Here is a 16297-nt window from a genome sequence, read left to right as displayed (position 1 = left end):
CTTCCCTGGCTATGGAATCAACAGAATCTTTGATCAGAACTCTCAATGAAGATTTAACCAGGAGTTGGACTCACATCCGGTGGAATCCGAGCACTATCTTTCACGGAGTTTCCTTCAACCGTGAGATGATAAACTTGGCCGTCATTATCAGTAAACACAAAATGTTCTCGGGCAGAGATGTTCTGGCTGAGTTCAGATTTACTTTCTGCCTCCTGCAACAAGCTTTGGAATAGAGAGAAGTAAGATAAAGGTATTTCTTTTCCCTAGAGTGACAGTTAATTAACTTGCCCAAAATATAGATGCATTAACAAGAGGTCCAAAATGATTTCAAAGAAACAAACAAACCAACAAACCACAAGAAACAAAAAAACAAAACAAAAGGCTGAAACGGATCTTTGCCCAGCTAATAATATAGAAAACACAAATTAGGGGCGCCTGGGTAGCTCCTGATTTCAGCTCAGGTCATGATCCCAGGGTTGTGGGACTGAGCCCTGCTTTGGGATCTCTGCTTAAGATTCTCTCTCTCCCTCTCCCTCTGCCCCTCCCCCACACTCACAGGCTTACTCTCTCTTAAAAAAAAAAAAAAAAAAAAAAAAAAAAAGAAACCCAGAACAACAACAAAACACAAATGACTCCCAACTGGTCACACTATGAGAGAACACTTACCCCCCCCCCCCCCTCCCCAGAGGCATGCGGTCATCCAGACCTCACACAAGGAACTTCTTCACCATTTCTGCTGCAGAACACTCCTCAGCAGAAGAGAGGCCTTACCTCGACCCATCATTCTTTCTGAAGTTTTTTATTTGTAAAATTGATGGGAATGGGGATGGGGACAGTCCATAAATCTAGAATTCTCTCTGTATTTTCTTTGGTGTACATAAAATGAAAATATGATGTATCTAGATGTTCATGCTACACTCATTTGAATTTCAGCAGCTGAAGTTTATGGAACACATTCGCTAATGGATGCTGACACGTGGATATTACTGGCTACGTTACTGACCGCACTAAGAAATGAAATAATAGAATTCACTCAGTCTTCCGGGTATGCACTGAAGCACAACAAAGTATGTTCAAAAGCAGACTGCACCTTGCTGCTAGAGATGCCTTTGGGTGACACTTGTCAAGTTCCCGAGCATGACACTGGTATCCCAAATGACCAAGGCAGGAAAGAGCACACCGCACCTGATCACGGATGATTCGACGACACTCAGCTCTGTATCTGAGACCACAGTCTGGCGGGCCATGGCCTCTCGGGTGGCCAACTGTTTCTTTCTCAGGCTCTTCAAGTTGTGAGATGGTGACCACTCCTGGGAAGCAAAGACAGGCACACCTAGAAATGCTCAGTTTACTTCAGTCAAAGAATCCTTCCAGAACAGCTGGGCATGCTCGCCACTGCCTGGCATCACTTCTTATTACTGCACATGAATTCACAATTTGTTCTGAGGTTTTATCTGTTTACACAAAGGTTGAATGAATGCATTTTAATTAGTGCTTAAGGCAGATTTTAATAGTCTACCTCTTACCTCCTTCTACCTCTAATCTTTAATGAGAGCTTAAGGTTGAAGAGTTTAATGGCAAACTTCCGAAAGGTCTAACTTTTTGGTGCTTTCTTTTTCTTACAAAATGAAAATAATAAATATAATTATGGGATTTCCTCTTCCCTACTTCTACCTCTCCCCTGCAGGTGCACAGGGCGAGATTCGTGTTCCTCCAATCATGGCCCACTGTCATCCACAGATCCACCTCAAATCTCTGATTTTATTTACTTATTCTTTTGCATTCCCACCTATTCTGATGCATTCAATCTAATATCCTCTCATGTGCACAGATTCTTCATGGTAGTCATTTTCCATGCATGTATTTGTACCTTAGATAAATAGGACCGCGTCCTATCCTGCCCTGTTCCTAACTCTTCTCATTTAGCACAATCTAAGTCCCACCTCTGTGTCTTCTGCATGCTATCCAATACTCCACGAGTGCATCCGCCGATTTTTAGTCTCTCTGTTCTCTCAGCAAAGGATACCCAGACTGCCTCCAAACTCTCACGACAAATAACACTGCAGTCAGTACCCTCACAGAAGCTCCTTTGTGATCAGGGGCTGAAGAGCCGGCACACAGGGGATGTCTGTCTGCCCACGCGCAGTCGGTCTGCTCCGCAGAGCGCCTCACTGATCTGCTTTCCCACCAATAGTTGCATAAGGATTCCTGTGTCCCATACCACACCCGCATCTGGTTTCCCAGTTTTTGCTAGTCTAAGAGTTATACCATGGCTATTTTGTTTTGCCCATCTTTAAAAACAGATGAGTTCGAATCTTTCTTCATATGCTTCTTGGCCTTTCAGGTTTCTCCACCAACCGCTCCCGTCCTGCGGCCATCTTTCCACGGGGGTTCCTGTCCTGTCACTGTATAAGTGCAGGACTTCCCACGATCCCAACCCCCTACAGGGATTAGTTGGTCCTTTGTTGGTTGCAGACACCGGTAAATTTCTTTTTCCAACTGGTCTTCTATATTTAACTTTGACATTAGTGTCCTTCATTGAATAGAAAGCATCAACCTTGACATAATTAAATGCATGAATTTTTCTTTTTTTGCCTTTTGGTTTGAGCTTCTATTGTCCTTTCCTGCTTCCAGGACACAAAAATATTCTTCTTTGTTTGACTATATTAATCTTACAGCTTTACATTTTTACATTTAGGTCTTTAATCCTGGAGAGCCCACTTCTGAATAGAGTATTAGGTAGAGATCCAGTATTTTTCTCCATAAAGTGAGACCACTTTCCCAATACTGTCCTCCACTTTTTTCAAGGCTGAGTTAGCTGTTATGATTTTTATCCTTTCATAAATCTTTTGGAGTATGTTTATCATGTTCCTCAAAACATTTAAGTAAAATTGTAATGGGAATTCCACCAACGTAATATTATCTTAACCGAACCAAGAGAATAAGAGTTATCTCCAGGTATTTAGATCATCTTCTCTTGAACACACATTTTTAACAAGAAAATACATGGCAGTAATGACTTCAATTCGAGCTAAAGAAAAATACCCACCACACACACACATGCCTATGTCCTTCACGCATGAAGAACATTTAGTTCTTCAGCTGGAACTTACCAAAGCAGTCACTGCAGGGAAGTTTTTCGACATCTCTCTCAGAATGGTACAAGTCCTAACATCCCATAACTCCAGGGGTTTATCTTTGAATACAACTGCCAAATACTGCCTAAAATAAACAAAATTACTAAATAAGCCCCTTATTGCAAGATTTTCACCATAATACATATAAAAAGTTGAGTAAATCAGAAAACTCACATGACACATTCTAAATACAGACAATATAAATTAACATTTAGTTCTCATGGTTAATAGTCATAAGAAGGTAAAACCCTAAGATGACCTTTGAGAGCCATACAGCCAAACTTACGTAAGGAGCCCAGCTCAGAAGACAGAATAAAAAAAGGCACAAGTTCATATCCTGGTGAAACAGTTTATAGTAATATGGTAACCCTCCCAAGATTTAATTTTCTGGCACGTGACATGAGAATACCCCTACCCAACCCAATGAATTGGTATGAGGATTATGGTAAAAATTAAATGAAAAAGTAAAAGTTTTCATAAAGTTTCTATCATGCTGACACTGAGGAAATGTGAGAATAGAAAGACCCCGACATTCAGTGCAGCCAAAGACTTATGTTCTCTTGCTCAGGACAAAGTTTGCCACTTGATAATTATGTGGCCTCAGACAACCCATGTAATCTTTTGGAGTTTTAGTCTACTTATCTTTGTAATGGTGTTAATAACACCTGTCTTACCTCCCTCACTGAATGCTCTAAGAATAAAAAGGGGGAGGGGAGGGGAAAGCGCACACGAATTAATTTTATAAACCATGATGGACTATACAAATGAAATATGTTACACTTTTTACAACGTCTAACATAAAGGCATCTAATGGCTTGTATGTAAATAACTAATATAAGACAAAATCTGGTGAATGCTATAAAGATTCACTACGAAAGAAGAGATTTACTTTGACAATCAGGAAATGGCATTCCAGGCAGAGTGACAAATGTGACAAATGGCCAAGACAAGAAAGGACACAGAGCGGGGGAACATGCTACCTGAGATGCAGAACGTGCGACAGCAATCATGGGAGAAAGACTAAAGTGTGAATTTTGGATCACATTACAAAAGACTTAAAACACTTGAGTATGTCAGACTAGGTTATAAAGAGATTTATCTTGCAGAGAATAGTTGATCACTGAAGGCTTTAGGATAGGAGGGATAAAGTGATCAGTTGCTTTAGGTGTATTAACTTAGCAGGTGTATATAGAGTCAAGACTGGCTGGAAACAGGAGAGACTGGAGTCTAAATAGTTTAACTGAACAATTCTGAAAACTTTCAGTCTCAGGACTCCTTTACATTTTTAAAAGTTACTGAGGACCTCCCACAAAGAACTTTTATGTGGTTTATAACAATTGACATTTTGCATATTAGAAATGAAATCTAAGAAATTAAAAACTATCCTTATTAACTCATTTTAAAGTAAAAAAATAGAAAATAGCAAGGTGGTAGATTTCAACATAAGTCACATTGATGATTACATTAAATAGGAATAATTTAAACACTGTCATTTGAAACACAAATTACCAAATAGAAAAACAAGCCCGGACTACATGCTTTCTAGAAGAAATCAACTTTAAATGTAAAGACATAGGTAAGACACAAGTAAAGGGAAGAAAAAGATACACCATGCAAACTTTAGTCAAAAGAAAGCAGGAGTGGCTATACTAATCAGACAAATCCGATTCTGAATAAAGAATAGGACCAAAATAAAGAGGATATTTCATAATGATAAAGAAGTCAATTAATCAAAAGGACATAATAGCAATACCAAATATGCATGTACCCAAGAGCAGAGCTTTAAAATATCTAAAGCAAGAACTCAAGTTCTTCAAAAGAAGAATACATCCAGAACAAAGTTCATTTCAACACTCATCTCTCAGTAATAGAGAGAAAAGCTGGCAGAAAATCTGTATGAATGTGAGACTTGAATAACTACAAACCAATCTTTTCAAGTGCATATGGAACATTCACTAAGACAGACCACATTCTGGGCCACATAATAATCACATTAAATTTATAAGGACTAAAATAATATAAAATATGCTGACTCTAATCAAAATCAGAAATTAACAGAAAGATATCTGGCAAACCCCTAAATATGTTGAAATTAAACAATGTATCTCTAAATACCCACAGAAATGTTAAAGTATAAGGGCGCCTGGGTGGCTCAGTCGGTTAAGCGTCCAACTTCGGCTCAGATCATGATCTCGCAGTTTGTGAGTTGCAGCCCTGCATCGGGCTCTGTGCTGACATGACAGCTCAGGGGCTGCTTCAGATTCCGTGTCTCCTTCTCTCTCTGCCCCTCCCCCCGCTCAATCTGTCTCTCAAAAATAGACATTAAAAAAATTATTACACAGTGAATTAAAAGAAAACTCATCACATCAAAAAGTGTAAGGTACAGAAAAAGTAGTGCTTATGTAACATTAAATGCTCATATTAAATTTTAAAGAAGAACCTTAATTCAATCATCTACAGTTCTATCTTTTTTTTTAAAAAAAATTTTTTTTTTTTCAACGTTTATTTATTTTTGGGACAGAGAGAGACAGAGCATGAACGGGGGAGGGGCAGAGAGAGAGGGAGACACAGAATCGGAAACAGGCTCCAGGCTCTGAGCCATCAGCCCAGAGCCTGACGCGGGGCTCGAACTCACGGACCGCGAGATCGTGACCCGGCTGAAGTCGGATGCTTAACCGACTGCGCCACCCAGGCGCCCCTACAGTTCTATCTTAAAAGGGCGAAAGATTTATACGATCTGAAGAGAAACCAGAGTATACAGTTCTATCTTAAGAAACTAGAGAAAGAACATATTAAGCCCAAAGTAAGCAGGCAAAAAAAAAGATACCTATGGCATTCGATGAAACAAAAACTAGAAAACCATAGAGAAAAATTACAGAAACTAAACGAGTTTTTTTGAAAATATCAACAAAACTGATCACTGTAATTCACTAATATCAGAAATGAAAGAGCCATCATTCAGGTGAAACAGACATTAAAAGAATATCATGAACAAGTTTTAATCAATAAATTCAACAATTTCATTGAAATGGACAGATTTCTTGAAAGCCACTACCAGAGTTCATTGGGGAAAAACAAAAAAACAAACCCTAAATAGTTATATATTGATGAAAGAACTGAATATGTATTTAAAAGCTTTTCCACAAAGAAAGTTCTAGGCCCAGGTGGGTTCCCTGGTGAAATCTTCCTATTTAAGTAAGATATAATACCAATTCTACACAAATTCATCCAGAAAAAAAGAAGAGCAAGAAATATTTCGCAACTTGTTTTACAAGGTCAACATCACCCTGATTCTAAAACCAGACAAGGATACTACATGAAAACTAGGTCAGTATCTTTCATGAGCACAGATGCAAAAAATCTTTAATAAAACATTAGCAAATCAAACCCAGGAATATACCAGAATATTAGCAAATCAAATGCAATAATATATCATGACCAAGAAAAACTTATCCTAGGGATGTAAAGTTGGTTTAACATGAAATAGAGGTCCATGTAATTCACCATATTAGCTGACCTAAAACAAAAACCACCATCATGGTGATGTCCATAAATGCAGAAAAAGCATCTGACAAAATCCATCACCTACTCAATACAAAGTTTCAGCAGACTGGGAATAGAAAACTTCCTCAATCTAATAAAGGGCACCTACAAAACATCTACAACTAACATTTTACTTAATGTTGAAAGACTGAACACTTTCTCTGTAAAATCCAGAAACAGAACAAAGATGTCAGTTCTCATCATTTCTATTCAACATTGTACTGGAGGTCCTACTCAGTACAGCAAAGCAAGGGGGGGGAAAGGCCCATACTCCAGAAAATAGAGATATAGAAGTGTCCTTACTGGCAAACGACAGGGAAGTATGTCTATATAGAAAATAGTATGGAATCAACAAAAATGCTACTAGAAATATTACTGAAAGATATTAAAGCTGTAAATAAGTGGAGAGAGACACCATGTTCATGAATCCCAAAACCTGTTAAGATGTCAATTCTTCCCCACATTGATCTATGGATTCAATGCAATCCCAATCAAAATCCCAGGAAGCTTTTTTGGGTAAAATTGATAAGCTAATTCTAAAATTTATATGGAAATGCAAAGATCCTCATAAAGCTAAAGCAATTTGTTTTTTTTGTTTTGTTTTATTTTTTTTTTTTAATTTTTTTTAACGTTTATTTATTTTTGAGACAGAGAGAGACAGAGCATGAACGGGGGAGGGGCAGAGAGAGAGGAAGACACAGAATCGGAAGCAGGCTCCAGGCTCTGAGCCGTCAGCCCAGAGCCCGACGCGGGGCTCGAACTCACGGACCGCGAGATCATGACCTGAGCTGAAGTCGGACGCCCAACCAACTGAGCCACCCAGGCGCCCCAAGCTAAAGCAATTTTGAAAACTATTGTGGACAGCTTACTCTTTCTTTTTTTTGTTCTTCTGATTGGTTTTCATTCAGTCTCTATGTTTAATAATCTTGCTTAACATGTATTTTCTCTTGGAATGAAAAACTCAAAACTTACTAAAATTAAAATTATAAGGAAAGAAAATCAGTTCTTTCACTCAACAAACCCATGCTGAGATAGAAATGCGTAAGAATTTCATTAGGTAACAAATAACATTTTCTTAGTGGGTGATAGGTATTTACAATAGAGCTATAGAAGAAAAAACAGATTACTGGTTTTACCAATCTAATGAAATGTTATCTCATCTTTTTAAGTAGAAATTAAAAGCAATAGGGGTGCCTGAGTGGCTCAGTTGGTTGAGTGTCCAACTCTTGATTTCAGCACAGGTCATGATCTCACAGTTCATGGGATAGAGACACACGTCAGGCTCTACATTGACAGCACAGAGCCTGCTTAGGATTCTCTATCAGTCTCTCAAAATAAATAAGTAAACATTAAAAAAAAAAAATAAATTAAAAGAAATAGCAATTTAATTTTGTGATCAAAATATTTTCTTGGATAGAGCTGCATAGCACCATTTATTATCATTAAGAAATTCTATACGTACACTTTCTTCAAGATTAAAAGAAATTTTTAAGATTCCATTGTGATAACACTAGATTTTTTTTGGTTCATACTTACTTCAAATGAGATACTTTAATCATTTCGATGGGTGACTCATCATTGCCTCGTTCACCGCGAAAAGCAATGCTCCTACCTTTATTGCAAATATTAAAGAAAATGTAAAAAACCAGATAAAACATGTAAGACACAAGAACTTATCCACACCAATGGAATCTGATCTGGGCTGCCTCTACTCTCCCATTCATTCTTCCACTTGCTTCTAAGTTGTTTCAATTACTCTAAATTTAAAACATATTCTTAGAAGTATTACAAGTTAAAGACAAATTAATATATTACTTGTATTCAAATATCTATTTTATACAAATATATTTTCCTTTGTTGTAGAGTTTTTTGAATACCTTCGGTGGTTTCTTACAGTTATATTTTAGAAATTAAGAAATCAATTTCTAAAGTTTCAACGCATTTATGGTAAAGGAATTGTCTACTATAAAAACTACTGGTATATTTAAAGTAATATAAATATTTTCGTGCTCACAAAACTAACTAGTGGGGAAAACACTCTCTAAATTGGTACTTAAGATTCCTTGTCCCATGAACAAAGCTCAACTGAAAGACTTTGACATGTTCCTGTCAAAAGCTCTCTACGCACTGAAATTGGGGAATGATAAGAATTAGTTAACTGCCAAAGAAGCTACGTGGTTTTCCGTAATTAAAAAATGCAAATTCTACTTTATGTTGGAACAAATATATTTTAATAACTTTCTCACATTTGTATTTACATTAAACAAAAGAGAGAAAGTAATCAAAGACAAGTGAACGCCTGCATGCCTCCCTCCTCCCCAGTGCCATCAAATGAGATCTCCCTCTTCTTATTTGCCAAACACCCCACATCCTTTCCTGACTCTGCTGGTCTGCTGCCCTCCTTTAGAAGACAAGACTAAAAAAGTCAATCGTCTATGAAGTCAAATATCCCACTTAAGCAAGTCAGTAACTATGACTTAGAAATTTGTTCGTGAAAAATAAATACGTGAAAGAAAGATTTTAAGTTAACTAACAGTCTTGAACTTGAGCTGACCGGGGGGAAAAAATGGGAAAAAAATGAATGACACTAGAAAACAGCATTTCACCCCCAGGCTACCATGTAATTAGAGAAACCCCAATCTGGGGGCAGGGTTTACTAGGCAGGCCACTTCCAATGAGACCAGAACACTGAACTGATTCCAGTGGGGCTAATTCCCTGAGGTTTAGTAACATACTCTGATAAGTAAGAACAACCATACCCTGGAGATACATACGGAGAATACAAAGAAACAACTATATACTTGATTTACCGCACACACATGTACACACATACGTATCTTAGGGTTAAACCATCTACATATATATTCTCATTGCCACACCATTTTAAAGAAACTCAGGACTATTTTGTTAAGAATTCTATTTGAAATCATGCATGTGCCATAACATAATTTGAAACTCTCACCTTATTCTTTCTTCAAGTTCTTCATTTTGAGATTCACTGGGTTGTAGGTTTTTAAACAATTCTGAACAAGTTACTTTACTGGAATGTTTCCTATTGTAGTCTTTAAACTCCCAAATTTCCCCATTCAGTCAGCCAGAGACTACCAAAAGTTTTAAATATGAGCACTTAACAACAATCCTTACCTACAAATTTATAAAGGTTTTCCTACAAAGGCCGAAAGTTATAAAAGAGAATCTAATAAAGCCTAATACAAAGATTTATTTTAAAACTGTACTTCTGGGGGCACGTGGGTGGCTCAGTCAGTTGAGCGTCCGACTTTGGCTCAGGTCACGATCTTGCAGTCTGTGAGTTCAAGCCCCACGTGGGGCTCTGTGCTGACAGCTCAGAGCCTGGAGCCTGCTTCGGATTCTGTCTGTCTGTCTATCTCTGTCTCTGTTTCTCTGTCTCTCTCTCTGCCCCTCCCCCACTCATACTCTGTCTCTCTCTCCTTTAAAAATAAATAAAACATTAAAAAAATTAAAAAAAAATAAAACTGTATTTCTGGTTATCTATAACAATGTACTTAAAAGTATAACTGATACCGTATTTAATTATGAATTTGTCTGTTCAGGCTAATGGTATGCCATTTACCATGCATTTATGTTAACATAATTTGCATACAAACAAGTCTTTCTAGGGCAATTACTACAGACAAAACAACAACAAAATGAATATACAAATACAGAATACAAGAAAAAAACTCCAAGTTGAAAGAAACTTTTTTGGAACATGTTTTATAAATAGCAACATCTTTGATCAGTATGAAAAACCATTTTCAATCTTTTAATAGACTAAATACACAAACCTGTTGGAAGATCAACCAGCTGAAGTTCATTTCTCACTAATCCCATATTGTTCGGTGTTGACGTAGCAAAGGAAAGAAAACCAGTCAAACTTGTCCATTCGATACCCCTAACGTGAGAAATTAAATAAAGTTTAGTGAAATAAACTTTTTTGTTCCTAAGACCTAAATTTTCAAGTTAATTAAAAAATAGTAATATTAGGGGCACCTGGGTGGGTCACTTGGTTCATCTCAGGTCAGTTGGTTCACCTCACGGTTCGTGAGCCTGAGCCCCAGGTCAGGCTCTGTCTGTGCTAACAGCTCAGAGCCTGGAGCCTGCTTCGGATTTTGTGTCTCCCTCTCTCTCTGCCTGTTCCCCCAGCCCCCTGCCCTGCTTTCGCTCTCTCTCTCAAAAATAAATAAACGTTAAAAAATAAAAAGGAATAATATTAACATGACCTTTCATTTGAGCCTAATTACCATACATTTCCAATATATGTGAAATTATTTCCAATTAAAACTTTATCTCCAAATGAAATGATAAGATAGTTCAGTTACCAGGATTCATAGCAGCATTAAAATGACTATTAAAATGTGGCAAAGGAGAGAGTCACTTATCACAGTAATTTGCAAGAATTCCACTGCTTAAGGAAGAGTGGTACGGAAATATTCTGAGCAATCTCTATCAAAGTTAACACCAGCATTCTTTCACAGGGCTAGAACAAACAATCCTAAAATTTGTATGGAATCAGAAAGACCCCAAATAGCCAAAGCAATCCTGAAAAAGAAAACCAAAGCCTAAGGCATCACAACTTCGGACTTCAAGCTGTATTACAACACTGTAATCATCAAGACAGCATGGTACTGGTACAAAAACAGACACATAGATCAATGGAACAGAGCAGAGAACCCAGAAATGGATCCACAAACATATGGCCAACTAATCTCTGACAAAGCAGGGAAGAATATCCAATGGAAAAAAGGACAGCGTCTTCCGTAAATGGTGTTGCGAAAACTGGACAGCGACATGCAGAAGAATGAAACTGGACCACTTTTTTACACCATACACAAAAATAAACTCAAAATGGATGAAAGACCTAAACATAAGACAGGAAGCCATCAACATCCTAGAGGAGAAAACAGGCAACAACCTCTCTGACCTCGGCTGCAGCAATTTCTTACTTGGCATGTCTCCAGAGGTAAGAGAAATAAAAGCAAAAATGAACTACTGGGACCCCAAGATAAAAAGCTTCTGCACAGCAAAGGAAACAATCAGCGAAGCTAAGAGGCAATTGACAGAAGGGGAGAATATATTTGCAAATGGGTTAGTATCTAAAAATCTATAAAGAACTTATCAAACTCAATACCTAAAAAACAAATAATCCAGTGAAGAAATGGGCAAAACACATGAATAGACAGTTTTCCAAAGAAGACATCCAGATGGCTAACAGACACATGAAAAAATGCTCAACATCACTCACCATCAGGGAAATACAAATCAAAACCACAATGAGATACCACCTCACACCCGTCAGAATGGCTAAAATTAACAATTCAGGAAAAAACAGGTGTTGGCAAGGATGCAGAGAAAAAGGAACCCTTTTGCACTACTGGTGGGAATGCAAACTGGTGCAGCCACTCTGGAAAACAGTATGGAGGTTCCTCAAAAAATTAAAAATAGAACTACCCTACGACCCAGCAATTGCACTACTAGGTATTTATCCAAAGGATACAGGTGTGCTGATTCAAAGGGGCACATGCACCCCCATGTTTATAGCAGCACTATCGACAATAGCCAAAGTATGGAAAGAGCCCAAATGTCCATCAACTGATGAATGGATAAAGAAGATGTGGTATATATACACAATGGAATATTACTCGGCGATCAAAGAGAATGAAACCTTGCCATTTGCAACTATGTGGATGGAACAGCGTGTATTATGCTAAATAAAATAAGACAATAAAATAAAATAAAATAAAATAAAATAAAATAAAATAAAATAAAATAAAATAAGAAATAAAAAGATCGTTATGATCTCACTCATATGTGGAGTTTAAGATACAAAACAGATGAACATAAGGAAAGGGAAGCAAAAATAATATAAAAACAGAGAGGGAGACAGACCATAAGACTCTTAAATACAGAGAACAAACTGAAGGTTGCTGGTGGGGTGATGGGTGGGGGGATGGGCTAAATGGGCAGGGGGCATTAAGGAGGACACTTGTTGGGACAAGCACTGGGTGTTATATGTAAGTGATGAATCACTAAATTCTATTCCTAAAATCATTACTACACTGTATGTCAACTAACTTGGATTTAAATTTTAAAAAGTTGTAAAAAATTATAAAAAAAAACAAATATTCTGAGCCAGACTGCTTTTAAAGTTGGGTACACTGAAGAATTTCATCAAATCTCCTAGTTGGCTAGGAGGCAGAAATTCCTGAAGCAAACAATTTGAACTTAGCTGTTAGATTTGGAAGCGGCTTGCAGTTCCAAATGGTTTATTAATTAGAGAAAAGCACAAAAGAAAAATCTCAAAGAAACGAGAAGACAGCAACCTGCCAACCAGAGGCCTGGAAGTCTCCTTTATGGGGACTGACAGGAGGTGAATCCACAGTTTCTCCCACTGACATCATCTGCAGAGTGCTACCACCATGGCTTATAGAGAATGGAGGTGGGGGCAGGTGGGGAGCCACAGGACAAGTGCACGGTCAGAATCATAAGAAGGAGAAGGAGAAATTTTGCACTACTGCCCTACCTTGGTTGCAAGGTCATAGAGGCTGGCTGGGAGGGACGTCTAACCTTTGTCCTATATGCAACTGCTCATCAGCATTTATGGGACAATTGTTGTTTAACAACATATCATCTATGACTGCTTTCCTGATATGACAGAACTGACTAGCTGTGATAGAAATTTTATGGCCTGCAAAGCTTAAAATATTTACTATCTGGTCCTTTAGAAAAAATGCATGCTAACCCCGATCAAGTTTATCCATATCTACTCCAATTCGAAAGCTATTGTTAGATTTAGCATTACATGCTGTTTCGAACAGGTCTCTCATTTGCGCATGAAGATATGATGGCTTCCTGCATCATATCCAAACTCCTATGTAACTTCCGAGGCCATCCAGCCATTTGCTCATCCTACCAAATTTATCTCTCAATCCTCTGAATCTTGTCTGCTACTTTAACTACAGTAACTTTCCTCACTGACCCGTGTGTATCCACCGATTTGCCCTCCTCAGAGGGGCAAAGATGGTCCCAAAGGAGCTGAAAATAATATTTGTTAAACCAAGGAACTGCCATAGTTATCAAAGATTATAACTCTTTAAGTGTACAATTGTGCTGAAACACTCAAATCAGGCGCTTAAAACTGAGTGCCCTTAAGAATTTCCGTGCCTTGAGGGCACCTGGGTGGCTCAGTCGGTTAAAAGTCCAACTTCGGCTCAGGTCACAATTTCACTGATTTCTGAGTTCGAGCCCCAGTCAGGCTGTCAGCACAAAGTCTGCTTTGGATCCTCTGTCCCCTTCTCTCTCTGCTCCTCCCCCTCTCATGCACACGCTTCTCCCTCTCTGTCAAAAATAAACATGAAAAAAAAAAAAAGGGGGGCACCTGGGTGGCTCAGTTGGTTAAGCGTCCGATTTCGGCTCAGGTCATGATCTCACAGTTCGTGAATTCGAGCCCTACATCGGGCTCTGTGCTGACAGCTCGGAGACTGGAGCCTGCTTTGGATTATGTGTCTTCCTCTCTCTGACCCTCCCCCATTCATGCTGTCTCTCTCTTATTTCTGTCTCTCAAAAATAAGTAAATATTAAAAAAAATTAAAATTAAAATTAAAAAAATGTCCATGCTTGGCCTGAAAAGACCTCTCTCCTTCCCTCTTCAAATACTACTTGAGTTCAAATCCTGGCTTCAGCACTTCCAGCTCTGTGCTCTCTCTACACCTTACCTGTTATTACTGCAGGAATAATAACACTGTGTACATAAAGAATGCCTGGCACACAGTAAGCGCTGCATGTATTAGCAATTACCATTATTATCATTACTATTCTTATTTCCAGATCTGAGTCAAGCCCTATTTTCTTCGTGAATCCTCCTCATTTACTAAACTCAAACCACACCTATACTGAACACAATATAAATTTGGTTAATCATTCACTGAAAAGCCTCATTGTCTCATGCTTCTCGTTCCCTTCTCTAACATGTCACAGTACTCATTAAGTTTCTACTTAGAGTGAACAAAAGAAGTGAGAAATCATCTTGGACTTACGGTGCTTTGTAAGTCTGGCAGCTTTGAGCAGATCTGTTCACCGACAAACCTAAGACACACTCTCCAAGGCTCGTTGCTGGCTATCTGAACACCTATGCTCCAGCAGTGATGCCACGACCTTTGGATACCAAGAATCCCGGTCCCCCTTCTTCATTCATTATTTTTACAGAGGTACCTGTGAAGTACCCAGTGTGTACCCGTGACTGTGCTAGGTGCTGAGAGTACCGCTGTGACATGAGTCGGGCTTTCTGGAGCTTATGATCTAGCGGAAAAAAAGACATTACGTAAGTGTGTTCTCGATTCCTTATTACAAAAGACAGTGGGACGGAGTTCCACAGAAGCTTGTAAGAATCACACAGAATCTGGTCTCTGGGGCCTGCCGAGACCCAGAGGGCAAACAGGGTGCTGCCTGAAAGTCTAAACAACTTGAGGAAATAGTGCCACTGGCTGAGAGACACTGCCCCGGATTGTACTCTTTGAAGGGAGGCACCACACCATGCCCCTCCATGTGACAGGCACTCAGTCCGTTCTGTCGGATTAAATGAAGGATATCCGAGGAAAGCCAGCGTTCCTCCTTATGACTGTACCACATGCATTCGGCCTGTTTTCCCCACTGTTTACAAGACATCCCAGTGCTGAGCGTAGAAGAGAACACGGAGTGGCTGCTTACTCGTAATCAAGCACTGTGAGCTTGTTGCCTTTGAGCAGAGTCCAGCAGCAGCTTTTCTATCTGATTCCTACTGATCAACTGAAGAAAATAAAAATCAAGTTGGACTTCAAAGAAAACTAGATAAGGGCGGGATTATTTCTCAACAGAAAAGAATGAAAACTCTTGTCAAACAATAGTGAGCACCACACTGCTCTCAGGATTAGAAAGTTGCTGTCTGGGTTTAATTGTACACTGAGCTCTATTAAAAACTCCTAAGAAGAGCAGTTCACTTTCTGACTCAATCTAGGATGGTTCTGCTGGGATTAACCAGTGAACAACTGTAACCGTAGACTCTGTCACTAGGTATCTGGGGTTCTCCCGGGCCTGCTGCAGAGGCTACTTCTTGACAGTTAGGTGACTGGCAGTCATGGGGGTGGGGAACACCCACCTCGGGAAGGCCTTGAACTTCTACAATGCCAAGAAACTAACTTGTGCAAAATTACAGACAAAACAGAGATTATTATTTTACTTTCCAAAAATCACTCAATTTGCTCAAAGTAATAGTCAGTCAACGTTCTGAAAGTCATATAAACCGCTGTTGTAATAAGTTTTGACACTGAAAATGGTATTGTGCTTTATTATTATAAATGTGGCCTACTGGACAAAGGCACAAACCAGTAATCTAAAAAAACCTGCATGTACTACTTATTTACTCCTAGGTTTCCTCCCCTGGACATAAGCATCAAGGTTTTGTTTACAGGAATACAGAAGATGCTCAGTACCTATCAGTAAAGCATAACTGGCTAAAACATCATGGCTTTAATTTCTTTTTATGTTTATTCATTTTTGAAAGACAGAGAGAGAACACAAGCAGGGGTGGGGGAGAGAGAGAGGGGGACACAGAATCTGAAGCA

General features: G+C 38.7%; 1 protein-coding gene across 2 annotated transcripts in view; it reads right to left on the bottom strand.

The window, feature by feature from the left end:
• WDR11 (WD repeat domain 11) overlaps positions 1–16297 on the bottom strand; it is a 69043-nt gene that overhangs the window by 22596 nt on the left and 30150 nt on the right. For both annotated transcript variants that reach the window (XR_007145301.1, XM_047824997.1), the window contains exons 12-16: positions 10487–10593; positions 8217–8292; positions 3114–3222; positions 1186–1310; positions 75–222 (exon numbers count right to left, since the gene is read on the bottom strand). Coding sequence is in view for 1 of the 2 variants with exons in the window: in XM_047824997.1 (XP_047680953.1) it covers positions 75–222; positions 1186–1310; positions 3114–3222; positions 8217–8292; positions 10487–10593 (565 nt within the window). In the remaining variant the exon portion in view is untranslated. The remainder of the gene's footprint in view (positions 1–74; positions 223–1185; positions 1311–3113; positions 3223–8216; positions 8293–10486; positions 10594–16297) is intronic.

The sequence above is a fragment of the Prionailurus viverrinus genome, chromosome D2 (assembly GCF_022837055.1).
Source record: "Prionailurus viverrinus isolate Anna chromosome D2, UM_Priviv_1.0, whole genome shotgun sequence".
In the NCBI taxonomy this organism is placed as follows: Eukaryota; Metazoa; Chordata; class Mammalia; order Carnivora; family Felidae; genus Prionailurus; species Prionailurus viverrinus.
The sequence above is the reverse complement of the archived record's forward strand: the minus strand, read 5'-3'. Positions and strand labels throughout refer to the sequence as shown.